The sequence below is a fragment of the Aethalodelphis obliquidens genome, unplaced genomic scaffold (assembly GCF_003676395.1).
Source record: "Aethalodelphis obliquidens isolate GAN/ISIS:26980383/991018 unplaced genomic scaffold, ASM367639v1 scaffold30, whole genome shotgun sequence".
In the NCBI taxonomy this organism is placed as follows: Eukaryota; Metazoa; Chordata; class Mammalia; order Artiodactyla; family Delphinidae; genus Aethalodelphis; species Aethalodelphis obliquidens.
The window spans coordinates 20,205,267-20,233,047 of NW_020837974.1; the positions used below are offsets into that span (position 1 = coordinate 20,205,267).

At 47.2% G+C, this 27,781-nt stretch overlaps 2 protein-coding genes and 1 long non-coding RNA gene across 9 annotated transcripts; 1 reads left to right on the top strand and 2 right to left on the bottom strand.

The window, feature by feature from the left end:
* The first annotated feature begins 791 nt into the window (after positions 1–791).
* Positions 792–6,084, top strand: NDUFAB1 (NADH:ubiquinone oxidoreductase subunit AB1). 2 transcript variants are annotated; one of them, XM_027126634.1, is made up of 5 exons: positions 792–997; positions 2,978–3,100; positions 4,002–4,089; positions 5,035–5,134; positions 5,919–6,084. In XM_027126634.1, the coding sequence occupies exons 1-4, from the start codon at positions 830–832 to the stop codon at positions 5,124–5,126; spliced, it is 471 nt and encodes a 156-aa protein (XP_026982435.1). In that variant the 5' UTR covers positions 792–829; the 3' UTR covers positions 5,127–5,134; positions 5,919–6,084. The 2 variants fall into 2 exon arrangements, with proteins under 2 accessions (XP_026982435.1, XP_026982436.1); XM_027126635.1 differs by lacking the exon at positions 5,919–6,084 and having other exon boundaries at positions 797–997; positions 4,002–4,180; positions 5,035–5,123.
* On the bottom strand, positions 5,799–9,284 carry LOC113630774 (uncharacterized). Its single transcript, XR_003437085.1, has 2 exons — positions 7,702–9,284; positions 5,799–6,251 (listed from the first exon to the last, which is right to left on the bottom strand). It is a non-coding gene; the product is annotated as an uncharacterized LOC113630774 (long non-coding RNA).
* Positions 9,285–12,753: 3,469 nt separating this feature from the next.
* On the bottom strand, positions 12,754–27,662 carry UBFD1 (ubiquitin family domain containing 1). Of its 6 annotated transcripts, none has more exons than XM_027126647.1 (7): positions 27,424–27,662; positions 26,909–27,238; positions 25,811–26,019; positions 23,112–23,177; positions 22,845–22,950; positions 18,958–19,040; positions 12,754–16,489 (listed from the first exon to the last, which is right to left on the bottom strand). In XM_027126647.1, exons 1-7 carry the CDS (start codon positions 27,446–27,448, stop codon positions 16,379–16,381), a joined length of 930 nt encoding a protein of 309 aa, XP_026982448.1. In that variant the 5' UTR covers positions 27,449–27,662; the 3' UTR covers positions 12,754–16,378. The 6 variants fall into 6 exon arrangements, with proteins under 6 accessions (XP_026982448.1, XP_026982449.1, XP_026982450.1 ...); XM_027126648.1 differs by having other exon boundaries at positions 12,754–14,667; positions 27,424–27,558; XM_027126651.1 differs by lacking the exon at positions 12,754–16,489 and adding an exon at positions 17,277–17,476 and having other exon boundaries at positions 27,424–27,558.
* Positions 27,663–27,781: the final 119 nt, after the last annotated feature.

The window sequence follows — 27,781 nt, forward strand, 5'->3', positions numbered from 1 at the left end:
AAAGAAACTGAAGGCATTGTTGAATTGTTCATCCAGGCAGTATTCAGAGTTTGGAGCCATTGTTCTATATGTTTGGATTTCACTGCCGAGAAATATGAATGAATTAGCACGCTTAAACTTTCTCCCACTTACCCATTTTTGTGAGCTATATTATTTATATTGTCAAGTTTTAAAATATGTATATTGCTTTTATTGTAATTCCCACATTTATTAGTCTTAGTTATATATTTACATCAACTCATATTTTCACATTCTTATTTTATACTGAGTTTTGACCTATTAAATAATTTAAAAAATAATTTTAATAGTTTTGACCTATTAAATAAATTAAATTATTTAATAATTTAATTTAAATTAATTTAAATTCTTCTATGGAAGAATCGCGGCATCAAAACTTTTCTTTCTTTTGGCCGTGTCCCGCGGCTTATGGGATTTAATTTACCGACCAGGGATCGAACCCGGGCCCTCGGCAGTGAGAGGGCGGAGCCCTAAGCACTGGACCGCCAGGGAATTCCCGGCATCAAAACTTTTAAATAAATGTATTTCAGAACTTTCAGAGAATAAACAAAAATAAGTTCCTTTCTTGCGTCAGTGATTATAGTGTTTAGGGAAAGAACATCTTCGCCCTTTTAGCTCTGGCTCTAGCAGCCATTAGCCTCCAGACCTGGAGGGCAGGACAGTGCACGCCCTGAGGGCGCAGTGCAGCCACGAGCCGCCAGGGGCCGCTACCGCGGGAGGCTCGCGACAGTGCCTCTCTATGCGTCACCTGTGCGGAGCTCAGGAGGCGGACCGGAGGGCGCGGCGCAGTGTCTCCTGGGTCGGCGTAGCCATGGCGGCTCGTGTCCTTTGCGTCTGTGTCCACCGACTGCCCGCCGCCTTCGCGCCGCTGCCCCGGCTCCCCACGCTGGCGGCGGCCCGGTCACTCTGCACTACCCTGTTCCCCGCGGGGGCCAGAGCGAGGTCTTGGGCTCCGCATCCGGCCTCGGTGCTCACGCAGGTGATTCGCGGTGACTTTGGGGGGGCTTGGCTGGGGTCAGGCGTCGGGCCCGCTCGGGGTGGTGGGGACGGGCCAGGCAGCTGGGCCGCAGCTACTGTGGCTGCTGTTGGCGGGGGTGACCCGGGGACGCCTGCTCGCTCTCCGTCCCACTGCCTAAAGGTGCTTGGTTGATCCCTGCCGGGACCCGGGTGACCTAGCCATTACGGGCAACAGCACAGATCTTCCAGTCAAACACCCTTGGGTTCGAAAGCTGACCCCGGAACTTTGGAAAAGCCTTGTAACCTCGCTAAGCCTCAGTCTGAACCGTAAAAATGGGATACTAGTTTCTACCTTGTGGAGTTTCAGCGAGGTTTAGAGGAGATCATACAGGTAAAGTACCGAGGGCGGTGCTTGGTAAGCTCTCACAATACTGGTTGCCGTTAATTGTAGTGATAATGATAAATACCGTGATAGCTTTCTAGGAAAAAATAATGACGGGGTGCAGAGAGGAAGACACCCTGGCCTACAGCCTTCTTCACAGCAGTTCTCTCCCTGGATTTCTCCCTGTGGCTCCTTTTGCCTGTTTCTGGGTCTCTTGGAAGGATAGGAAACAAGTAGTATCTAGTTTTGTTTTGTTTTTTTTTTAATCTGATGAAACCTTTTTGAGACTGAAACTCTCCTTAGGTCAGTGATTCTCAACCCTGGCTGCACATTCAAGTCACCTGGGTAGCATGAAAGAGAAAGAAAAATAAATCCCTCGTGGGCTCTCCCCCTCCCCATCTGATTTACTCCTCTTGCGTGAGGCACTGACATGTTTTTTGTTTAAGTTCCCCAGGTGATTCTGAAGCGCCTCAAGGTTAAGAACTATCGTCTTAAAGTAGGATAGACTCCCAAGGTTTAGTTGAGAATTCCCTTTTCAAACTCCAGGACTTCATGTAATTGTGGTTTCAATCTTGACTAAGATATGAGAATAAAAACTAAGGATGCCCTGGCCAAATCAGTTAGAATCTCTAGAGGTGGGGCTTGGTCATCGGTTTTCGAAAGTTGCCAGTGATTCTTTTATGCAGCCAGTGTCAAGATTTACTGACAGTGTAGTGGATTCATTCAGGGGGCATTGTCTTATCGATGAATCAAAAGGTTAAAAGTGTCACCTTGAAGTTGAGTTAAAGGAGCAGTGTGGGGCTTCCCTGGTGGCGCAGTGGTTGAGAGTCCGCCTGCCGATGCAGGAGACACGGGTTCGTGCCCCGGTCCGGGAGGATCCCACGTGCCGCGGAGCGGCTGGGCCCGTGAGCCATGGCTGCTGAGCCTGCGCGTCCGGAGCCTGTGCTCCACAGCGGGAGAGAGATTTGAGATACTACTCCATCATGGCAAAGATCAGAATGGCTCATTATTTAGTTGGTGGCAACAAGGCAAGCCCACTTGGAAGGAAAATAGATTGGAGTGTATGCCTGTCAGGCTCCATCATCCTCTTCTTTGGGTTGGTACTGGCTTCATTTGTCTTGGCCAAAGTTAGTGTAATTACTGCTGGGGCCAAATTAGATCCTTCCAGTGTATGGTTTTCAGTGTGAGCTGCCTTTCAGTTCACCCTGACAGCTCTTGGCATGAGTTATTTTGACTTGGGTATTAAAGGTGGCAGTGCCTTACAGAGGCAGTGCACTGCTTAAGATGCCATGGGAAGCCTTAGGCTCTTCTGCAGGCCCTAGATGGTTTTAGTGGCAGTGTTACTGAGTGGAACCAATGTCCAAAGCCTGATGGCTGAACAGAGGAAAGAAGGGGGCCGGTCCTGGCTCTGAGGGGAAAGGAGATCCATTTTTATGCTCTTGAACTGCTAGGGCTTCTGACACTACCCAGCATGAGGCCTCGGTGTGTCCCAATGGCCACAGAATCAGATGAGATGGGTTTGCTAACCCCATGAAAGCTTTGTGAAAGACATCTGTAGGCCAATGCCTTTACTTAGAGGCATTTCAGGCTCAACAGCAGTGCTTCCCTCCCTTGGTCTAGGTTCCAGGTGGAGTTACACCGCTGTGCCGCCAGTATAGTGATGCACCCCCTTTGACATTAGAGGGCATCAAGGACCGTGTTCTTTACGTCTTGAAACTCTATGACAAGATTGACCCAGAAAAGGTAATTGATGTGGTTTAAATGTTTTTTCTTTAAATGAGTATTTAGTCACATGGTACAAAATCCAAAGGGTTTAAAGGACATTAAGTAAAAAGTCGCCCCAGGCACCCAGTTCTCCTTCTGGGAGGTGCCAGTTGACCTGACTTCTTGAGTATTTTTCCAGAGATTCTCAGTGCATATGGAAGGGCATATATATATATATATATATATATATATACACACACACACACACACACACACACACAAGTACATGTATGTATATTATATGTACTATGTGATCTATATCTCCCAACCTTTTAAAAAAACACAACCGGTAGTACACTGTAAATACTGTTGTGCACCTTGCTTTTTTAACTTAACTCTTCTTGGAGTTTTTCTCACAGTCCTACCTTAAAACATTCCTTCTTTAATAACAGAATCTGTGGTGTGGGTAGGGTAGTTTGTTTTTGATGTGGTTTTTGAAGAATTCTTCCTGGTGATCTTGAGGTCTAAATTAAAGACAGGGTGATAATAGACACTGTGTGCTGTTCTTGAGGGAGCAGAATTCACTTCTAAGGTGTGGTGTCTTAGTGGTAAGGCAGCAAGAAAAACCAGACTCTCAGATGTCATGCAGAACAGTGATCAGAGATCATCATAAAATATATAAAGTGAATTCATCATTAGCTTTATATATATTGCTAACCATTTCAAAATAAGGTAGAGTAAGTTAACATATAAAGCACGCCAAGTATGGGTTGGCACACGTTCAATGTATAATGTTAGTTGTGGCTCTTTATGTTTAAAATATGGCCTTTTTATATTAAAAAATCTTCTGTATAATGACTGATATTTCACCATTCAGTTATCTTGAGAAACAAACGCTCTCACAGACTGAATTTTGCGTTTGGTGTTTCTTTTCTTGCAGCTCTCAGTAAATTCCCATTTTATGAAAGACCTGGGCTTAGACAGTTTGGACCAAGTGGAGATTATCATGGCCATGGAAGACGAATTTGGTAACACACACGGGCTGAGTCTTGGACCTGCCTGTCGTGGCTCTTGATTTCGGTGGATTAAATGCAGAGGAATGCTGGGAGCCTGATTGGGGTTTGCAACAGTCGTGCCCACCCCTCCCCCACCCCTGCTTACTGTCGGGGGAAGTGATTATTAGGGACAGTGCACTTACTTGGAGAGCACTTACTGCAGGTCCGCAGAGTGCCTGGTGTAATACCAAGGGCTAAGCGACCGGAAGAGGCCTGGGGGAGTGTGGCACGGAGATTCTTGAGGTGGGTCTCCAAGATGAGGGCATAGCCTCACCTGTGGAGAAGCTGATGACACCTCGGTGCACCATCTCCCTCCTCCCCACCTCCCCGATGAGCTAGGCCTAAATGTCTAGAGAAGTGCTGGGTGTGCCACGGATAGGGCGTGTGCGTGCACAGACTCATACACGCTTTGGTTTCCTGCAGTGCCTCCCATGCACACTCCAACTTACCCTTGTCTGGGACGGTTAGTTGTGCAAATGAGACCTTTACAAGGTTCCACAGCCCATTTTGGGGGTGAATTGCCTGAGTGGAAGCCAAGGGACTTCTGTGCCTTCCTACAGAGCAGAACTTACCGTTCCTCAGAGAGTATGCTAACTAGAGGGATGGCATTGGTTAGGGCTACAGGGTTTCTTTTGGGGGTAATGAAAATGTTCTAGAATTAGATGATGGTGATGGTGCACAACCTTGTGTATATACTAAAAAACATTGAATTTTGCACTTTAAATGGGGGAATTTTCTAATATGTGAATTATATCTAAAATGTTGCCTGGAAACATAACAGGCTCACAACTTAAATGGGATTCAGGGTTGCTGGAAATTTTTGATGTACTTCTGGGTATTGCTGAAGTGTTAGATACTTTCAGTTCTAAAGGACTGGCATTTCCTACACTAACGCATTGTTGCACATTTTACTTTCAGGGTTTGAAATTCCTGATATAGATGCGGAGAAGTTAATGTGCCCACAAGAAATTGTAGATTACATTGCAGATAAGAAGGACGTATATGAATAAAATATCAGGTAAATAATTTGATTTATGGAATTATGTTCTCCCATAGAATTAACCCCTTTGTGGTTCTTCAATAAAGACAGACTTGGGAAGAAATGGAAAAATGGAAGTGCTTGACAGATTTTCACTGGTTATAAAATGCTGGCACCTTCTGGTTATCTGCCACTCCAAGGAGGCCAGCCCTAGTGATCATCTTTCTCCTCCAGAGGTGTTGACAGCAGTTCACTCCTGGACAGGACTCTCTTGCTGTCAGCCCTCCTCGTAAAAGCAGCCTCGTACAAAAAACTGAGCAAGGTGACCCAGAAGCAGAGACCTCTGCCTCCCTCAGTTACCCACCCAAGGGTAACTGTCCAGGAAGCTGAGATGGCCTGGCTCTTAATTAGGCAGGAGAGGCCTTGTGAGTAAGAGGATGGACTCTAGCGTTAGACACCCGAGTTTATTCTCAGCTCTGCAACATTCTGTAAGCCTGTGGTCTTGGGCAGGCTGCATAGCCTCTGTAGGCCTCAGTTTCCTCATATGTAAAATGGGGATAATGATAGGACCTACCTGGGGCTTCTGTGAAGGTAAAATTGAATAGTGTGTGTAAATCACTTAATACAACGCTTGATGTAAAGAAGCCTCATGATAAATATTGGCTATTGTTCTTTAGGCTGTAGAATAATCAACTGATCAGACTTTTAAAATAAAACATTTTATTAGAGTCTATAACTTTAGTCATCCTGGATTTAGCACCTCAGAGATTATCACTTAAAGTCAGTAGCACCAGAGAGAAACACTGAACTTATCTTTTGCCAGACCCCTTTTCTTCACTGAGAGAAGACTCAGAAGATGCTGGCGAGTGTCTGGAAGTGAGAACGCATCTCTGCATCATTGCTGACTTGGACAGAGTAATTCTGTTTAGACTTGTACTTAAATTGTCTTAAGTGTTTTTGCCTGTTGAAAATAAATCTATAAAACCAACGTTTTTCTGTCTTCAGTTTTTTAATTACGTCTCTAAAGTGCTTGCTTTATATTGACGTTGCTTGGCATTTTTAGAGATTTGTCTGATTTGTCATTGGTATTCGTGCATATCAAAAATATGACTTTCCAGCAGGGTACTTGAAACAAGTTGCTCTCCGGAGACATCACCTTCAGCATGAGGAATGAATTAGTGATAAAAAACATTTTGCCTCAAATATATTTATGCCTCCATTAGTTTACTGATTATTCCATATATCAGCTGACACCAGCGTGTGGGACTAATTTTTCATCCCTGACCTAAGGATCCATTTCTGAATTAATGGAATTTAGCAATTTTGGAGGATAAAAGGTTCTCTTTCCTCCTAGAAGATTACTTTGACATTGTGTCTGTTTGTCATATATCAGTATTAACTTGTGCTCCTTTTATTCCTAGCACTGCGTTAGGTCTTTGGAATTAATGTAGGCAGTTGCCTAGCTCTTGATGAGATTTAACTTGAGAGACCTATCATAAAATACTTCTCTACTTTTCCCGAAACTTCTAGTTTGTAGGAGGGAGGAGACCGAGGTCTTGTAGTTAAGTGGGAAGTAGCGTTACAGAGGTGGAGGGACTGGCTGAGTGACCCTCAGCCAGCAGAGAAGCTTCATGGCTGAGGGATGACATGGCAAGATTCTGCAGTCTGGTCTGGGGTTCAGGCCACACTCCCACCTGCTTCTCCTTCCTGGAGGTACCCAATGTTGCCAGTTCCTTCTGTGTCACTCTAGAATTACTACAGACAAGGTCAGGCAGCTGTATTTCTGGCCTTTTTCAGTAATAGGAAGCATTCATTGTTATACTGCATTTTTTTTAATATTGATACTTAACAAGGTATTCTTGGAAAACTGCCAAATTGGAGCGTAAGGCACTGCCTTGTTCTTTTTCACAACTGCATTTATTCAGCAAATAGTTTGAGTGCTTTTTAGGCACTAGAGGTCCAACAGGCAACAAAACAGGCTGCACAAGACTCCCTTGCTGGGAATGTACCATAATTTAACATCTGGGGTAAATGTCCTTCTCGCTATTTTTTTAACCTCCATGGCAGCTGCACATTTTACCAAAAATTGCATCTGTGTTTATTGCTGCCTAAGATCATGAAGTCTAGCAGTACTGCCACCGAAATGACTGCTTGCTAACCTCTTAACCATACACCTGCAGTGAAACAGCCCATTCACATCATTCTATAGCTGTTCTAAGTCCCGAGGGAGCCAGAATGAGGAAAAAAGCTCACTGAATCACACACATCACTCATTGATGATGCTATTAAAGATCTGGGTGTTCAGACAACAGCAGAGGCCTTTCTCGTCTAAAAACTTGCTGCAAAGTTCTTTGAGAGACCTGTGTGCCACTATACATAGGCAGCAAACTGGCCAAATGTAGCATTCCAAAGTGCGTGAATTAGAATAAATGGGATTGTGTGCATAGTTTTCAATCGTCGAGGATCAGTGTGTCTGCTGTAGGCAGGGCCCTTTGAGAGAGGGTGGCTGGGAGGCCTGTCATGACCTGTGTGTGGCCCCGTCGCTCTTCTGTCTCCCCCAAACAGCCCGTGCACTCATGTACCCAGTGAAACAACGATGTGCTCACCATGTGCGGCACACTCCCCGAGGCAGGGCCTCGGTACACAAGGATAAGATTGCCTCTGCTCTCAGGTAGCTCGCCATCTAATAAGGGAGACAGTTAAAATCCACATGATGTTTCACATTCAGCATCACCAATACCTGACGTGATAAACTGAGGACATGTCACCTCTGGTGCTGATAAAACTGATGAGGAAACAAATCCAGAAGGTGGGACTTTAAAAAAAAACCCAATGATATGGGACAAAAAGGACAGGGTAACTAAATTAAAGGAGACCAAAGACATCAACTTCATGGGAAATGTGAAGCTTGAAAGGTTTGGGGGAAAAAAAACTTAAAAAGACATTTTGAGGACAATTGAACTCTACATAGGTGATAAAACAAGTGTTAAATTTCTTAGATATAATCAGTATTATGTAGTAAACTAACCTTATTCTCAGGAGATGCATACTTACTACATCTTGAAGCATCAAGATGTCTGCAGCTGACTTTCAAATGGTTCAGGAAAAAGAACAGTAGCAAAACTGTTAACAAATGGTGACTAGCTGACAGGTATATGCATGTATATGGGCGTTCACTGTACCACTGTCAACTATCCTGTTTGAAATTTGTCAAAATAAAGAGAAAATTCAACATGATACATACATGTAACAAAAAGTATATTAATGGCATACAACTGAATATCCAATGATATGGGATTGGTTAAATAGAAATAATTTTACACAATGAAAGATTGGTGTTTTAAGTGAAAAGAGACTATAAACAGCATGATTCCATTTCCATAAAACACATACCAAAATGTTAAAGATTACCACCACGTGGTAGAAATAACATTGGCTTATTTTCACTAATCAGTATTTTCTAAATTATAAATACCATGTTTTGTGTAATAAACGAAAAACAGAAGTATTAAAAATCTGTGAAAACTGAGAGTAGTTCAGCAGAAGCTGAGGAGTGAGGCTTGAGAAAGGCGTTCCTGGGCAGTGAAGCCTGAGCAGAGTTTCTAAGGCTCTGCCAGGGTCAGCCCCATGGCAAGAGCAGGAGACATGGAAGCGCCCCGTGTGCACAGATGTCATTTGTTCAGGCAGGGATATGGCTGGAGCGTGAACTCATGGGTGGGGTGACCTGTGGTTCAAGCTGTGGCCGGGATCAGGTCACGAAGTAGGGCCCTACTGTCTGGTAAGGAACTTGTTGGCAGTGGGTGCAGGATTTTCTGCAGGGAAGACACAGCTATACTTGAGCTCAGCGGTTGGCGGCAGAGGGTGGACTGAAGGGGATGAGTCTGCTGGTTACTAGAAGAACCCAAGAGAAAGACACAGATTTGGAGGATGGGATAAAGAGAGATGGACTGCAAAAATATTCTGGGGATAAAAATAGCAGTACTTGGTCAGATGACGGAGGAAGTTAAGTCTAGGGTATCTCTCAAGCTTATGGCTTCGGCTACTGGTGCTGGGTGAGTTGCTGTCTGAAACAGGGAATAGAGGAGGGTCAGATTGAAGAGGGAGACAGGGACTTCCCTGGCGGTCCAGCGGTTAAGACTCCATGCTTTCACTGCAGGGGAGTGGGTTCGATTCCCTGGTCGGGGAACTAAGATCCTCCATGCCACGTGGCACAGCCAAAAAGTTGAAAAAAAAAAAGAGGGGGGCTTCCCTGGTGGTGCAGTGGTTGGGAGTCCACCTGCCGATGCAGGGGACACGGGTTTGTGCCCCGGTCCGGGAGGATCCTGCATGCCGCGGAGCGGCTGGGCCTGTGAGCCATGGCTGCTGGGCCTGTGCGTCCGGAGCCTGTGCTCCGCAACGGGAGAGGCCACGGCAGTCAGGGTCCTGCGTACCGCAAAAAAAAAAAAAAAAAAAAGAAGAGGGATATAATTTCAGTTTGGGACGATGGATTTCTGTGGGATACCCAAGCAGATGACAGATAATGAGCCAGATCTCAAGAAAAACTCCGGGCTGGAGTCAGAGTGTTTGTGAGATGCTTTGCCTGGGCCTGTTCCCCGCTACTGCGAAGTTCCCACTGCAGATGCCCTCTCCCTCTGATAAGGGATTTACGTGGGAATGACTGACCCTCCACTCGTGAGATGGCCTCTTAGTGCTTAAGCCTAAAGTGAATTCTACTTCCTTCAGAAGAGCCGGGGTGGAGAAACTAGGAGAACTGTGTGAGACTTACCCCTTGAAATCTCTCTATCAAGTGCATATATTACTTACTGTCTTAGTTTTTTAAATGGTAGCCAAGCAATAAATGTCAAGGGTTGAAGTTTAAAAATCAAGTCATAAACACAAGTTAGTGCCCTTAAGACGTTAAACTGGGGAGAGAAAAGAAGAAAAAGTATGAAAGCAAAACAAGAAGTAGCCAAGTTCTTTCCTAAGTTCTCAATACCACGAGCATCTGCAGACTCTGGCATCAGGCAAATCTGGGTTCTGAATCACAGCCCTGGTCACTGACAAGCATATGACCTTGGCTAAGTCACTTCTCTAAGCCTAAGTTTCCTCCGATGGGTAAAGTGGGGCTGACAAGAGGGACATGGTGGAGTGGTGACAACGTAACGCGTGTGCGTAACCTGACCCACTGCCTGCCAATGGACAGACTCAGTGAAGGAGCTGACGTTACGGGACTTGCAGGCAGAGTATTTAAGAGCAAGTCCCCCGTGGAGAGAGGGTCCAGAAGAGGAACCCACTCTTCACCAAGGCTGGAGCCCTAAAGAAGGTCCTTTCCAAGTGATTTACCTGGCACACAGCAAGAGGTCCAATCCCTGCTGGGTGGTCTGCCACAGCTGCCGTTTTCTACAGTCCGCAGTATTCACCCGAAAGCCCCAGACTCACAATGAATGGAAGTCAACTAACACGTCTCGGACACTAAGGTTATTATGTTTGTGTGTTTGTGGAGGGCAGAGTAACAAGCCAATAAGAGCCCTGTGTGGTATTTCTACTCTGGAATTCTTGCGGAAGAAAACAATTCTCTTTCCCCTGGGGCTGCAAGTCTGGTAGAAGCTAAGTCAGGAGAGAACGAAGCAGAGCCAGGAGGTGGAGGGTCAGGCGCCTGATGAGACTGAAGCGCCTGCACAGGCCTAGGTCTGACACTGCGGATTTTCTGGTTACATGAGCCAAACCCTCTTGCGTAATTCATGTGAATTGGGTTTGTCACCAATAACCAAGAGTCCTCAGTCACGGACCCCTGGGGTCCTTAAATCTCAGACTTAGATGTGGGAGGGAAGCCAGAGTGATCAGAAGACAAGGCGACTCTACCCAGCGGGGGCGCGAGTTCCCTGACAACCTCCTCCTGAACCCCAGCTCCAGAAGCTGCAGTAACATACAGTACAAGACTCATGACAGGAAGCGAAAGAGAGTAGGGGTCACTGTGAAATTAAGATTAAAAACATATGGGAGGAGATTACTTTAAAGTGAGAGAAAAAAGCCATTTAAAAAAAAATACAAGACTTGGGAGAAGGACTCAAAAACATAAGGATTATTGATTGGAAAGAACAGTTCTAGAAGATATATTAGGTGATATTACTAACATCATATCATCTGTATATTAGATGATATTGCTGAATTGATGTTAGTTTTCTTAGGTGAGGTAACCGTGTCATACTTAGGTATAACAATGGCCTTATTCTTCAGAGATGCTGCTTAAATATCCACAGGTGAAATGCCATGATGTCTGCATGCCTGTCAAATGCTTCAGCAAAATAAAGTATGTGAGAGAAAGCAAATGGAGTTAATAGTTTAACAACTGATGAACCCAGGTGAAAGCATGAGGTGGTCACTAGCATTTTTCAACTTTCTGTAGGTTTGAAAATTTCCAAAACAAAAAAGGGAAGACAGCAAGGGATTGAAATTAGATATGGAGGAAAGTGATAAAAACAGAAGAAACTTGAGAGCTAGGAGTTATAAAATGCGGTGAAGAGTAGGAAAGGTTCTATCAGTAGAATAAGATAGGCTAACAAGGCTTCAGAACAAAAATAGCCTTGATGAACTGGAAAAGCCAGAGGTTAATCCCAGCTGGAAGCAGCCGGGTGGTGTTGGCACAGGCCTCCAGGGTGGAAAGCACGTCAACTTCCTACAGCTGGCATGGGCTAGACAGACCGCTCGGGCAAAAGCAGGAAGAAGTCCTTGCCTCCTGCCCTAGTGACAGTCTGTCCTGTGGGGTCCTGTTGTAGAAAGTGTTCTGTTAGCTACCCACAGTTGAGAAAATGCCAAGATATCTCCCCCCCCAAATATGGTAAGAAATTCAGACTGGAGTTTATCTCATTCTCCATCTTAGGAGGGTCAATCATCCTATTCATTTTAAGGTGCCTGCAATAACAGTTCAGAACTGGGATAGAGTCCAGAAGTACCCTCTGTGCAGACCGAAGATTCCCTAGGTGGGCAGCAGGCAACATATAGCACAGCCCCACCCGTCCCTCCCTCCCATATAACAGTCAGAGGCTTAAGAATCTAACAGTGTTGTTTCAGGATTATGAGGTATTGGAAAAGTGGAAAAGAGCCAGGAAGGGGCAGTGAGACCAGAACCTTCAGGAACATTTACAACGCAGGGGGAAGAGAAGAGAGGGTTCCAGTGGGAGTGGTGCTGGGTCAAAACCAGTTCTGACAAACTATAGTCACTCTTTGTGCCAAGGATTCTGCTTTTGTCCCATTTTTGGTAACAGATCTCCCTCCCTCCTCCTGGGTCTTTGTTGCTTGAGGCTAGAGCTACAGCTCCATCTCAGTGTTTCACCAAACACGTCCTCGAAGAGTGAAGTCACACGAGGTGCTAGGCGGGAGGCGTAAGGGCTGGGAGGCAGCTTCCCCTCCAATGCCTGGGGGCCGGGCCAAGGAGAACAGCCCTAACAGGGACGTGGCTGACTGCCGAGGGGTAGTTTGACTAACACAGTGTAAAACAAATCAAACCCCTTTATCAACTATTTTCAGCAGGAACAAACTTGGATATACTTATACGCCAAATAAGTAAGACAGTAACATGGTACACCACAGCTGGCCAAAAATGGCTCTGGGCTCATTTCCAAATGTTGGTCAATCCCCAGTACAGATTAGGCGCGTGAAGAATTGTAAGGAAAAGAAGACGCAATTAATTATCAAACTTTAATTGATAGACTAATCTTACAGGATAAACAATAAGACAGCTAGTCAAGGTTACACTTAAAAAAACAATCCAGCAGCGCAAATCTAATAAGACTAAATACGTTCATCTCCTCCCAAACAGGCATTTGATTAAAAACAAAAACCAGAACAGAGCGTACACCACAAGGAAAACATGGTACTTATATATATTGTCAAATAATTCTGCAGAACTGGTTAAGAAACGAAGAGATTCTTAGAAATTCAGAAAGCAGTAGAACCACCCAGCCTGGCAGGTAAACTTGCCAGATGTCGCGCGCCTTGGAGGGCTCCTGACCGCCTGTAACTTCAGAAAGGCCACCAGGCCCCTCTAAGAAGGAAACAGGGGCCAGTCCTAACTGGAGATGACTTTTTCACAAAGCCTTAAGACAAAGGGACCATCTTTTCCCAAGACAACAGGCATGAGCAGAGGCAAGGAGAGAAAGAGGCGTCCCTCAGAGGATGCAGTGGAAAGCAAGCCGCCCTTGAGTGGCCCTTGGCACCCGGGGTCCAACCCACGCCCTTCCCTGCCCCCGGCAAAGAGGGCGAGCCAAGTGCGGAGCCCAGGACCGCTCCTCCAGGCACGTGGTTAGAGTGAGAGTAAGAAGAAAGGCAGCCCCTTCCGGCTGAAATACGGCAACTTTTCAGAGACGTGGCAAAGTGAGTTTCCTTGGCCCTTGTAATCTAAAGCAGCAACTCCGGAGAAAGTGCATCCTTAGTTCAGTTCGACTTCATTTAAAAAGAGCTAATGCTACTTGCCAAAGGCCCGTCATCGATTAAAATACTTAATACCAAAGAGTTCCAGTATGTGTCGGGACTGTCTTTCTACATTTTCTGACCGGACTGACCGGAACAGAGCTGAGGGGCCAGGCCGCGCAGGGACAAGCTTGTCACCATCCTGCCAAGTCGCCTCAGGGAGGGAAGGAAAGGCAGGCTGCCTGCGAGCGAGCGAGCGAGCGAGCCCTGCAGGGGGACTGCCGGCACGACCTCCCGAGAGAAAGCAGCGGCCTCGGCCACCCTGCCCTGCACGCACGCCCCGGGCCGCGGCGAGGGGATCACAGCCAGGGCTCTGCCCAGAAAGCATCCTGAGGGAAAAATGAACACCGTGAGGCTACCGAAGGGCACAGAGTCTCAGTTTGCTAACACAGGTTTAGTCAGTACGTTCTGGCCCGTAAGATGATGAAGCGACCACTCACGGGGCCGAGTGACAAGCCAGTGAACTGCTGGGACCCAGGCACGGCTGTACACCCCACACTCCTCCCAGCGGCTCCTGGTGCCGCCCCCTCGGCTCTCCGGGGCTTCCAGCAAGGTCTCCACGGAGTCGGGAGCCAGAGCCCAAGATGGTTCCAGCAGATTTAGTGAGCTCTGTAAAGCAACACTCAGACAGGTCCATATGAAAAGATGTCATTTACATTATTTATATATCTCCAAGTAAGGAAAAAAGCACCATTTTACTTAAAATAAAAAGGCTCACACAGGCTTTGGTCCTGTCTTGAGATGACACCAGCCTGAGCGAGAGGCGGTTTGGCCCTCGGGGAGCAGGGAGACAGACGGGACACACGCTGTCACCGGGAGGGAGGGGCGTCAGGTGGCACGGGCAGCCGCACAAGTGGGGGAAGTGAGGAGACCTGGCAGGAAGGGCCTCAGAGAGCAGCCCCACGCGGCCAGTCTGGGGACGGAGACGCGTGCTTCAAGAGACCCAAAGCAGGCGTGTGGCACTGTCAGGACAAGCCTCCGGGACAGGGACGCCGGCCAACAGCAAGGGCAGTATTCAAACTGAGGTGACGCTCTTCTTGCTACGTGACCGCTTCCTCTGTAGGCCTGTCAACTGCAGAGGGAGGCTTCAACAAGAAGCAAAGAAGCACTCTTTTCTCCAGGAGCTGCGGGCCAACGAGGACAGAAAAGCTACAGTCACTGCTCCTTTTTCAAGGATGAAAACCAGGCAGTTTCCTGAACACTACACACTTCCCATACATACTTATGCCCCTCAAGAAAGCAACAGTAGGTTTTCCTGCCCAGATGCATAACTTGGCATTGACTACACCACGAAAAGCAAGAGTCTGTCTGGATGGGCTGGATTCCTGAACTACAGCTTAGAAGGGAAGGGCGCAGAATATCACCATAAACTGGCTCACAAGGAATAGTCATCTTAGGCGAACACATGCTAATACATTTCACAGAATGAGGGGTAACAGTCTAGAATCCAAAATGTGAAGTTTGGAACATCTCTCGCCAAACCTTACTATGAGGGCCTGCACCAGTGAGACGAGAATTGCAAAGACAGCAGCAGAGCAACAGCGAACAGCACAAAGGGTATCATTCACCAAGAGACCGTCCCTCATTCCAGAGTCAACCAAGCCATCGGGAGACAACAGAACTTCACGTGGACGAAGAACATAAGGGCTAAAACCAGAAGAGGGAGAGCTAATCACGAAAGCCATTTATCCCATTTTCGATGTTTAAATACATCGGCCAACCCACTAGGTCAGATGTCTTCTTCTTGAGAAAGGCAGCATCTCTGAACCTGGGATGAAGGACACTTGAACATAACACATGAGCAGAAGGACCCAATGGAGACGCGTAACTGAAAGAATCATTGGACTGCTGAAGACTTTCTCGAAACTTCTAAGGAAAGAAGGATCTGGGTCTGTGGCTGTAGGGCTGTGTAACTGGCTTCCACCTGGCTCCTCTCAAAGAGGTCTTTGTCGGCATACCCAGGCACACCTGTGCCAGGCTGGGCCTCAAAGCCGAATCAGTGAGGGCTGCAGACAACCGTCAAAGCAGCAGCGGATCTCCCCAGAGATCGGGGCCCAAAGGGCAAGACGTTCAGACAGGAGTCACTGCGACACACTCTGCTGCTCAACAGTCACCACGGCCAGTGTGAGCGACCCCGACCAGACCCACAGCTCTTCCTCTCCCGCCTAGTGCTCACGAGCAGCAGCGTGGCAGGAGGGAAGCCAGGAAAGGAAGTGGTGATGAGGTACAAGAGGAGGAACTGACATCTTTGGGTTTTTAAAACATAAATTCCAATCCAGGAAGTGGGAAAATAAAAAGGGAAAGAATTCATTCTGAATCAATGGACAGAGAAATATGGCTTACTAACCCCACATTCTGCATACAATTTCATATAGGAGAGGGAAAAACCCACCTCAACTCATCACAACGCAGTCCAAATGTTTGCAACCAAAGAGTCATGAAAATATTTCAGGTGAAATCACTTAAAAAAAAAGAAAGAAACCAGAAAGCTTTTGATAATTGCTTTCTAAACAAAATTGGTAGATCTACTCTCAAACACACTTAAGAGTATTCCACACAACATGTTCAGAATTCAGATTTATTGATTTCCACCATATTGACTTTTAAAAATGGTATGAAGCTGACTGCAAGAAAGGGAACTGGTGATTTTAAGTTAAAATTAAGCTAATGGTGAAAGTACATCACCTCTGGCTTCAGTCACCACATCACCTTAGATTGGATATAGATTTTTTTTGAACAAAGTTCCAGAACTCTGAAATCCAGGGATGCTGCAGGCCTCTCCCAGCAATGTCCTTCACTTTGGGTCAGTCTCCTGGGCCAGAGGTGAAAGTGCTTTCAAAAATACTGCCATTTCCCCAGCACAGTGTCTTTGATTGCATCCACATATTGAGTTGGAACCCAGTACACCCAGTAGTAAGAGGCTTCCGTGGGGCCCAACTGAAACGCCTGGAAGGGAAAAAGGAAAACCAAGCGGTACTTCAGAGGTCGGGAGACTGAGCAGGCAGCACAACAAACACGGGGAGGGCTGAGAAGTGAATTAATTAAAAGGGGAAGGGGGAAAAAAACTGTGCACATGGGGAGCATTCTCCTGTCAAAAATAAATGGATAAATAAAACATAAAAAGGTGGGAGAGTTAAGCATAGCCGATCCTAAAGCGGTGGTTCCCGAACTCGCGCGTGCAGCAGAGCCAGCTGGGGGCTTGTTAGAACAGAATGGTGGGCTCCAGCCCTTAAAGTTCCTGGTTCCAGAGAGGTGGGGCGGGGCCTGAGGATCTGCATTTCTAACAAGTTCCCAGGTGATGTAATACTGCTGATCCAGAGACCAGTTTGAGAACCACTGCCCTAGGAAAACTGTCACACATGCAGGAGGAAACAGACATGAGTGTTCAAAGCAGCACTGTCAGAAATGATAAAAACCTGGAAACAACCTACATATCCATCAGTAAGGGAACGCAAAATTAAAAGTGACCTACTCGTATGAATACTAGATTTACTTTTACAAGGTATGAACTGGATCTAGAGTTAATACAGACAGATCGTAATGTCGAACCAAAAAAAAGCAAGTTGCAGAACGATACATACCATGATACCATTTATGAAAACTGAAAAAACACAAAACAATACTGTAGCTTGGTCATGGATATACGTGAAAATAAATGCACAGAGAGATGGAAGGATCCACATGATAAATCATGATAATGGCAATGGGGGGAGGGGAAGACAATGGGGACATATTCACTGCTGGTATATTTTCTTTTATTTAAAGCAAGATTGAAAACAAGTTACAAAATATTTACAATAGTCATTTCTTGGTGATGGATATATGGGTTTGTTATAGTACTCTCGGTCCTTTTCTATGCTTTTTAACATTTCTCTAAGGTGACATTCCCCCCTTTTCTAAGGTGACCTGTGAATCTAGCTAGTGAAATGGCATCTGCAAAGAGGGAAATAAACACTTTCATTAAGACAAAGGCCAAGGTGCTACTTAATGGCGTTTAGAAAAGAAATGGGGCGATTAGAACCCACCTCTGCCAGCAATGACTCCAGAGGGAAATCAGCATTTAAACTAAATACAAAGGCATTAGCCGTCCACACCACCTCCTTAAAAGATGTCCAAAATGGTCCACTCTACTTGTTTGAAATCCTTCTTCCCAGGCTGTCTGAAAACTGGGACTGCAAACCCTACCGGGTCAAACTGGTGAGACAGATGTTTCGAAAGGGAGTGAAGGGGCCCAACTGAAAATATTAAAATCCAACTTTTAAAACAGAAAAATTCACTGAGCAGGCAAAACAAATCACCTGCAATCCTTTAAAGACTAGAGACTAGTGGCGGAAGGGCCACCCGAGGGCCTGAAAGGAGCCTGTGTCGTCGTCGCCACTGCCCGGAGGACACCCATGAGCTGTGCACCCAGGGCTGCATGGCCAGCCATGGCCTGACGAAGCCCCTGAGCTGACAGACCCCGACAGGGCAGCAGAGGGGACACGACTGGCTGACCTCCTAGAGCCAGGGGACCTGTCATCTGCCCAGAGGGAACCGCCATACCTCGAGATCCCCTTTTCCCGGACCTCCCAACACCTCCCTGCGCCGTGAACCCTGGAGGCCAACCCGCAGCCCAGACCACTGGCTCCTGCTCCTCCCTGGGCTGGGCCGCTGCCGCCGTGGCTACATCACTGTCACCTCCTCAGCGAGCAAGGGAGGCAGCCCCGCCCACACCCTATCACCGCTCAGCTCAGGTCTCTGGCACAGCAACTTCGGAGCAAGGTGGCTGAACTTCCTTTTTAAAGCAGTCCCTTCAACAGTGCTGGGGAGACAGGTGTCTGCCTAAGCTGCTCAGGGAGTCTCGCCACGGAACTCCTGCTCTGTTCTGCAGACCTGGGGAATGCCTCCAGATGTGCTGTCTGGGAAAGAGCAGCCGCTCTCTTTAGAGCACAACTCCTTGCTTAACCAGGTCACAGACTCCACCCTCCCCACAGGGTCCTCGGCCCCTCGAGGGCTGCCCCCTGGGATAAGCAACATCACTGCAGAAAGGGGCAGCCTGGTGCCCTCACAGACGCCAAGGCGAGTGGGAGGTTTTGTTTCATACGCAAGACAAAACTTAAAATGAAGACCCACAAGCCATTAACCTCCTCTTTATATTTATTTTCCTGGTCTAAAAACAAAACATTACAGATATGAAAGATGCAGCAGAGATAAAGTGTGTCCCCTTTAAACTGCTGGGGGCGGGGTGCGATTTGCAAAATAAACAGAACGAGGAATAGGTCACGGATTAAGTTCTAAGAATGGGAAGACAACATGAGGGTCTTAACCCTGCGCGTCTTCTCAACACTGAGTACTCTCCTCAGCGAAACATCCATCCCCTGTTAGAGGAGCAGAAGCAGGAGTCTAGGGAGGGCCAGGCCACGCCGGCTACTTACCATCATGTGGTAGTCTTCGTGTCCTTCGATAGGTTCACTGACCACATTTTTAATGGAACCCATGGGCAATTTCTCAGTCCGCTCTAAGTTAAGAGGGATTACAGTGATTATTAAAGGCCCCCCTGCTCTACTCCTGTGACTCAGCAGTCCCTCCTCAGGGCTCGTGGCTGGGGGAATCTCTCCCCACCCTCTAGGGACGACGGGAAAGATCTGGTCAGTGCACCTCCAGCCCTGCTTGGGAGTTGGGAACTTCTTAGGGGCAAATGGGGAACTGGACTTGACAGAGGTATATTAAAGGTTTCTGAGAGCAGAGGTATAGCTTGCCTGGTGTTACTCTGTAACGTCTGATGATTAATAAACACCCAAGAAATTCCTCTGCACCCTTATTGCCAAGCCCAGCCCTGGCTGAGGTCTTTGGCACCTGGGATAGCCAAGGGGACCAAAAAGAGGCAACTGCATGCCCCTGTGACTTGTACAGGAAGGGGGATGCTTGGGGCTTTAAGACCAGTTTCTATCCCTTGATCCTGCTCACTCACCGCCCCCCCATTCCCTCCCTTGGTCCCCCACCCCTCCAAATACACACACTTGAAGAAGTTCTCTGAGAGCATTCATAACCTCTTATGATTAACACTCTAAATGCCACTTATCACATGGGGTGAGAAGACATTTTGCAGCAAGTTTAAGGATGGCAGGTAAGAAAGAGGAGGCAGCGAGGGATGCCTGGAGTGAGATGAGACTGGAGGTGAGCTGAGGGCAGCAGGACAGGGCTGGTGGCAGGAGAGGTGGGGGCACCTACACAACAAAGCCACCGCCCAGAAGCAGCAGACACCTCAGGGAGGAGTTCTCAGCACATGGAGAAACCAAGCTGGAAAACTCATTACAGGCTTTGCAGAAAGCAAAATCTGGAAAACGAATAAGTTGACAAAACAAACCAGTAACTCAGAGCCCTGACCTGTCGTCTAGTTGGTGACTCGAGACATGTTACTTCCATCCTGTGGGCCTTGGTCTCTGAAAAATGGGGATGAGGAGATGGGACCTGAAGATGTTCATTCAGATTTTGACTTTCATTGGCTCTAAAACAGTGACCCACAGGTAGGACCTGACCAGCACTTATCTTTAAGATGGAAACTTTTAAAAACATCAGCCATTTTGAATTGTCCAGAGATTTCACGCAAAAATATGAACTTCTGGCTTCTCTTGAAAACACAGAAGATTCAACAATCCTGGGCCCACATTCCTGAGTGACAGCAATCAGCTAGATTAGAGACTCGAGTTCCCTACAAGCAGGGCACATGCTCCCCCGAGGCGGCTCCACGTGGTCACAGGTCCCAGTTCCTGCCTGGAGCTCGTTCTTCCCCCTCCACTGGGCCTGAGGCTGTCAGTGCTGCCTTCTACACACGCTACCGCAGAAGCCCCTGAGTGCCACTCGGTAAAGCACCCCATCGAGAAAGAGGCCAACTAGCAGCTGGGATGGTCACGTCAGCAGAAAGATGAAGCCAGTGGCTGGCAGCCAACTCCCAGAACAAGCTGTCCTCCTCGGACAGTGCTGAGGACACCCAGGTGACAGGACTACTGGGCTCCCAAGTGAGAAGAAAGCCTGAGGTACACTGACACAGCAGTCTGGGTGGGAATGGAAAGCCTGGCCTTGGTCAACCCTTGAAGACATGAATGTTCACGGCCAGGCTCTTTAACAAGGCTAGTGAGTAATGCGGCTCTCAACAGCTCTGAAGCCCTGATACATCAAGATTCTTCTAGAGCTCTGCCTTTGTGCCAAAGCAGAAAGGCAGCTGCTCCTACAAGCTGAAATAAAACCTCTAACTCACGTGTGGGAGGTTCTCTTTAGCCCCTGCAGTTACGATGTTGGCTCCTATACAACTTCATAACCTGAAAACACTCCCTGAGGAACCAACGAACACTGACACACTTAGTCCTCGTCCAGCTCCCCTGCCTGCACCCACCCTCTGGGCCAGCATCCTTAGTCCCTGCCTCCCATTAGGCTGCCCGAGTGAAAGTGCAAGCCTAGGAAGAGGCAGGCTCTCAGCAAGTCAATGCAATGGTGGAGAACTAAGCAAAATCACCTGCAAGGTCATGAATAAGTGACGACCTGACAGAGGCAGGGCAGCTCACAATTAAAAAAACTGATGATGTGACAGGCTCTGCAGAAGAGAATGACCTGCTAAAGGGTTCAAAGGCCCCTGGGAATGCTGGGAAAGCCCTTAAATATTATGCACAACTTGCTTTGCCCATGCAGTTAGAGTCGAAAGTGAAATGAAGACTATAGCAAGGAATCATAAACTTGTTAGAAAACTCAAGCATTTTGGCCATTTCAATTTTTGTTCATTTTAAGAATCAGGATAGGGTTGAAAACAGAAACATTTTCATATTTCACATGATAAAAATCTCACTCCCCATCACCCCTACTCCAATTATTTTCCATAAAACTTTGGTCCCATTTTAAGCAGAATCATACTAAATGGCCTGTCCCTGAAACCACGTAACCTCAGACGATGAGATCCCCTATACTTCTCTTTACCATTTACCTCGAACACTGAATACCTACAGTGCTGGCCAGAAACAGGTGAATTAGGCATGTTCGGTTCCCTCCAGGAATCTAACAGGGGAACAGACAAGTCAGAGAGTAATGAGTGCTCTGAGGATATAACGGGGCTCTCTATGAACAGAAGGGGCAGCAATTCATTTGGAGGGTGGGGGAGATATCAGGGAAGGCTTCATTAGGAGAGCACATTTAGGTAGGACCTCAGAAGACTTTGTTAACAACAGGAATGGGAAATAGGCATTGTGGGTAAGGGCACAGCAATGAGCAAAGACATGAGCTGTGCAAAGCATGGTGGGAAGCTCAGGGAGTGATGCAGTTGAAGTACGTAGGGCACAACAATGCAAGTGGGGCAGGAAGTGAGGTCAGAAACTTAAACTGGGCCCCACCGTTGAGAATACGGGACACTGTGTTTAGGCATTTGAACTTGGCCTTAAAGAGCGCAAGGTTTTTGAGCACAGGAACCAGTGAGGAAAAACCAGTACAGAAGATGGGCAGGACAAAAGAGATCCCGGATGGGGCAGGGATATAGGTTAATTTGCTTTAACAGACCAAGATTTGAGATGCTAGGAGTTAACTGGCGCAACAGAGTGGCAAAGAAAGGGACACAAATAATTCTGGAATGTAACTGACAAGACTTTGAACCATCTGGGGGAAGGGAGAGGGAGGACAGTCAGAGACACTTCCCAGCAAAAAGCAAGCCTGATTCACAGGCACAGGCAGGGTAGGGGCGGGGAAGCAGAGGGCAACCAGGCAGGGAAGGAGGGGCAGGTCCCTAGTACAGGGGCAAACTCTGATCTACAGGAGCCAGGCAGGTGACATAAATTAATAAAGCTGGCTACAATAAAAGATAAATGAAACAGTGAGGACTACAGCATGGACCCCCTGAAACCACTGCTCAGCTCCGTCTGATCGTTGCCATGTGAAAATGCAGGTCCAGAATGGCTAGATCTTTTGCTTCTTTTCAAGAGAAGCACAAAAAAAAAAAAAAATCAGATCCAGTGAAACCTCCCGATTTTCACAGATTGTGTGTAAACTCATAAAACCCTCGTCTGTGGACTAGACCTGGCCCTAAGGCCACACGTTTGGAACCTCTGGTTTTGGCTGCAACTGAAGAGCCAATGTCTGATGGATTGGCCCTGAGATCAGACTAAAAAGAATGAGGGAAGAGGGTCCAAATAGAAGGCGAGCATCAAAAAGAAAAACTGAAAGCCAGGAGCACACAAAGCACAGTGGAGAAGGATTTCAGAATGAGGAGCAGAATTGCACCCAAGGCCACGCCCTGCAGGGTACGAGAGGCAGTGAGCCAGGAAGAGGTGAGAGCAGTCCGTACCTTTAGTGCCGATCCACAGCTGGTCTTGTTCTAGCTTAAAGGTAAGTCTCACTTTTCCCCCGGACTTATTGTACATGCCAGATAAGGGTACAGCTGGCAGGCGCTCCTGGAGACACAAGAGCATGGTAAGAGAGGGAGGAACCAGAAACAAGGCGAGACAGGAAAAGAAGACGGGACAAGACTCGAGGACCTGATTGCAGGAACCTCAGGAAGTCAGAAGGTGAGTCTGGTTCCTTTTCAGAATGCTCACAAAGGAGTTCAGCTTACCTGGGCACCCTTAACAGACGGCATCACATCTTCGGGTTTTCCTTTATCCAATACTTTCCTGTGTTGCTATAAGTCAGAAGAGATAATTAAATGAAACAGCTGACTGCATTTTATCTATTATTACCTCTTTGAAAAAGAGAATGAAGAAAGCCTTAATGTTTTGGTTCAAAAGCTTTTTGTGACTACAGATATGGGTCCTTTGACACTACAGAGCAGTGCTGTCCAGCAGAAATTTCCATGATGGAAATGTTCTATATCTATGCTGTCCAAAACAGTAGCCATGAGTCACCTGTGGCTATTAAGCACTTGAAACGTGGCTAGCATGAGTAAGGAACTGAATTCTTAATATTACTGAACTTTAATCAGCCACATGTGGCTACCACATTAGACATCAAAGCTCTAGAGCAATCAGGATTTCCAGATTGCTAATTCAAATAAACTCCACTTCCTTCTCCCCCTCCCCCGAAATCACCACTGAAAGAATTAAACATCAAGATAAGACAGCCACAAAGGGTGCTTGCTCTCCTGGCATGTACGAAACAGGACAGCCATTTCTGTCAACTTAAACTCCCAGAGAAACCTATAAGGATGCTGAGAATCAGCTTAGCTGCCCTAGAAGGGGCACTCCTTCAACAAATGGAGACTCAGTCCACTGCACAAATCTTCCCCATAACCCAACCCTCAACCCCAGCTAAACAGAAAGCTCAGGAGCCACATTTCCAAAGAGAAATGCTGATTACTCTAAAGCCTGACATTAAGAAGTCTCTAACCCCACTCCCACCTCAGGAGTCTGAAGCAGCTCATTAAGGGTTCTAATGAGGCTCATGGCCCCCTAAAACTGTTTCTGTCTGGCCCAAATGCCTGAGTCTTGTTTCCTCTCCATCTGTGGCTTTACAGGTACAGTCGCTGTCTGGTCAAGCTAGAACTGTAGGGTAACAAGTGGGTAGAGGGTAAACATTTAATCGAATTTACGGACCAAGTGGCCAAGAGCCAGCTTAAACCCGCACGGGCATGGTGGAAACCCTCTGGCAGAAATAAACTCAACACTGCCAGACTACTAGCAAAATGTCACTCTACATATCAGCCCTAGATTCTTGAGCAAGCTGACGAAAAGCCAGGAGAACGGGTCCCTCTCAGTAGGCCACGTTATGCCTCATAACCGGCATCAACGGAACAAAGCTGCGTGGATTAGAAGCCTAACTGGACTCATACCTCACAAGTACCTTTTGAAGTATTTTCCCTTCACTGTGGAGAACACTTCTAAAGCCTGTTAAGCTACCATTAGTAACTCAAAACCTGTATTTAAGAGGCATGTTATGCTCCAAGGGTGTAACCAGTGGGAAGGCTCATTCATGTCTGACATGTTCCTATTTGACAATTTCATACATTGCGGCAGAGGAAGATATGAAAATGGAAATGCACTCATTTAGTTACAAGACATTATCATCCCATATTTAGAGGCAAAAATATCCAAATAAACACATTTTAGATGTTAATATAGGTTTACAGTCTCTTATCTGAAAGCCTAAGGACAAATATTTTGTACTTTATAAAGTCTAAAACTTTTAAGAATTTTATAAACGTAATACAGTTTTTCTTTTTTTGTCATAATATGGTTTTAAACTACACTACATAATATTCTTTGTGAAGTCTAGGACAGTACCTTGTTACCAAATATGTTAACATTTCTAGGGCAAAACATGACTATTCACACTAATTCTGATCAGGTTTTGCTGCCAAATTTATAAAAGCACTTGAGTTTTCAGACTCTTTTGGGGTTCTGGAAGCACATATAAGGGATTACGGACCTGTAACAGAAAATTGTGTCCTTCTCACACTGTTGGCCATGTGCCTTGGTGCCTAAGGTCACTGAAACTGATGTTGGTCAAGGTTGGTTTACTCTCCTCAGGATACAGATTAAGTTGAGAATATCTATTTTCCTGGAACACATTAAGAGTAGCCAGGAGACTCCATAACTACAGGTGGGGTTAGCTGGGTGATAAGATCACAAGTGATGGTTCTTCCAATCAGTTCCTTCCACAGTGAAACACGCTTACTTTTCCCAATCACAAAAAAGAATCTGAATGGCTACAATGAGCACAAAACAGGCTGGATCTCTTCCATCCAAAATGACCAACAAAGCATGTAAAAATTCAGGCCCCCGTTTCACAGACCAGGAAGAGGGAAAAAAGAAAATCAGCAGAGTTATCTTCCTAGTCAGCTTCATTTGGCTTCCTGAAACAGTCAGTTTTAGAGGAACCTCTGAAAGCTATTGATTTCCATGCCTATCCAGAAAAGGGCTTGTTGACGTGAGGGAAGCCACAAGCCAAAAAAACAAATGCAAGCACTTGTGTAAAATGGAGGATTAATTCCAACAGTGGCATTTTTCTCTGGCACTAAATAGGAGAGAAACCCACATCTGCTTCATTTCAATACCTGGTCTAAAGCCTGCCTTTACAAAGGCCTTATCCTAAAGTAGATAGACTTGAGACACACTGACCCGCCAGATGAGACAAAGATGCAAATCTCAGGTAGTTGTCACCTCCACTCAACAGCCAGCCGCACCCAACTGCTGCCATAAATTTCCATCATGGGCCCTGTCCAAAAAGGAGCTTATTCTAGAAAGGATACAACCAGCCTAGGCTTGAGAGGACAAAGCCTCACACTTCCCAGGACCAACAATCACACGACAGACTCACTTTCTGCCTGCAGAGAGGCTCCTTCTTGTTCTCTTCGGCCTTTGCGTCCTGCTGGGCAGCATCTTTGGGTGTGTTTACTGCTAAAACATCATTTATCGTGGAGCCAACCACCATGATCTTGGCTCCACTGGTGACTTTTATTTCTCTCAACGTCTTATCCTCAGGGACAAGTCCCTTATACATGACTTTCTGCATGGCAGGCGGGAGACCTTGAGAAAAGGTAGAGGACAGTGAAAGGAAGAAACGAAAAACATTCTTGCACAACAGACCCGAAAGTGAATACTGCTCTATTGCCAATTACTTTTGTGCACTCAGGCAATTCACAACCTCTCTAAGTCTCCAGAACTTCATAAGAGTAATGACAATAGTTCCTTCTGTACGAACTCGTTTTAAGGACTAAGATATAATAAATACGGAGCATTTAGTGCAGCACCTGGTATTTAATAACTGATCAATAAATATCAGCTATTATTCATTCCAAGTTGTTCCTCAACCATCTTGTGACTCAAATATTAAGTGAGAGTCCATAAACCTCAGGGATATAGAAACCAATAAGGTTTCTGTTTTTATGGAGCTTACAGAATACGTGTAGAAAATGTAAAAAGAAAATCATTTCAGATGGCAAACTGCTGTAAATAAGAAAAAACTAAGTAACACGAGCATCTGTGAAGGGGCCAGCATGAGAGCCAAAAACAGTGTTTCCTAAACTTCCCTTATTAGAAGTACCTGAGGCATTTGCTAAAAATAATTCCTGGCCACATTCCAGACCCACTGAATCAAAATCTCCAGGGGGAAGGGCCTAGGAGCTGTAAATTTCACAAGCGCCTTAGGTGATTTTATTAGAGATGTTAGAAGCACAAGTTAGAAACTTGGGCCGAAGAGTCAGAAATGGACTTGAATCCCAGCTCAGCCACTGACTAGCTCTGACTTCGGGTCTCATTTTCCCCACCTGAATAACAGGCACATTACTACTTACTTGGGAGGACTGTTGTGAGCACTGAGAACGCTGATGCAAGGAAAGAGGCCAGCGCGGTGCCTAGCACAGCGTCAACACTAGGTAGGTGAAGTGGGAAAGGCTGTCAGAGCCACGGGGATTACCTGTAATCGAGTGAATCTTCTGTTTTAGCTCGGAGCCTGTGCTATCCAGGGGAAACTTCACGTCGTGCTTAGTCTTGTTCCAGATGATCTTCAGGTCCACCAACTCCCTGCCCGCGCCGCCGCCCGCGTCCTCGCCGTTGCTGACCGAGGCCTGGGCCGCGAGGTCCCCAGGGGGCTGGGCCGGGGCAGGCTGCAGACTGCCTCGCGCGGCGCAGGAGTCCTCGGCCGCCGCCCCCGCCGCGGCTTCGGCCTCCAAGCAGCTGAGGGGCCGCGCGGGCCCCTCGGTCGCCACGGTCTCGGCCTCCGTGTCCATGCCCGGTTCCTCCATGCCTGCAAGGGGGTTAGGGGGTGGGCGCTCGCCGCGGGCTGGGCCTGGGACCGGATTCTGCCCGGGCGCCCGCCGGACCGCCGCTCCCGAGCCAGACTGCTCCCCCCGCCGCGCCAGGCCGCATCCCCCAGGGGCTCCCGCTTCACCTCGGCCCGACCCGGGCGCCCGCCACCCCCTCCACACTCACCATCCGGGGCTCCGGCCGCCGCCATGATGATTGTGTACAACACCCACCGCTCCCGCAGAGGCCGCCGGGAAAAGGCGAGCTGGCTGAGATTGGCCCCGGTAACAGCCCCTAATCGCGCACAGCCTGGCCGGAAACAGGTGGAGGTTTCTATGGAGACCCGCCTCCTCCGCTTCCCCGGCCCGGCCCCTGCCACGCTTTAGCTTTCAAGAACCCGGGGGGCGGGCCCGGGAAATCGCCCGCTCGCTGGACTCTGCCCCCTAGAGGCCGAGTGGGACCGCAGTCGTGCAAGGGGGCGTGGACTTGTAGGCCAGGGGGCCTGCGCCTTTAAGGGGCGGGGTTGCGCCTGCTGTGGCGGAAG

Excerpts from the sequence above, each read along its gene's own strand:
- NDUFAB1 (XM_027126634.1), top strand. The coding sequence starts at position 830 with ATGGCGGCTCGTGTCCTTTGCGTCTGTGTCCACCGACTGCCCGCCGCC. Across the intron at positions 3,101-4,001 it reads ACAAGATTGACCCAGAAAAG|CTCTCAGTAAATTCCCATTT; the intron begins GTAATTGATGTG and ends CTTTTCTTGCAG. Across the intron at positions 4,090-5,034 it reads GGCCATGGAAGACGAATTTG|GGTTTGAAATTCCTGATATA; the intron begins GTAACACACACG and ends TTTTACTTTCAG.
- UBFD1 (XM_027126647.1), bottom strand. The coding sequence starts at position 27,448 with ATGGCGGCGGCCGGAGCCCCGGATG. Across the intron at positions 22,951-23,111 it reads CGTCTGTTAAGGGTGCCCAG|GAGCGCCTGCCAGCTGTACC; the intron begins GTAAGCTGAACT and ends TTGTGTCTCCAG. Across the intron at positions 16,490-18,957 it reads ACGAAGACTACCACATGATG|GCGTTTCAGTTGGGCCCCAC; the intron begins GTAAGTAGCCGG and ends TTTCCCTTCCAG.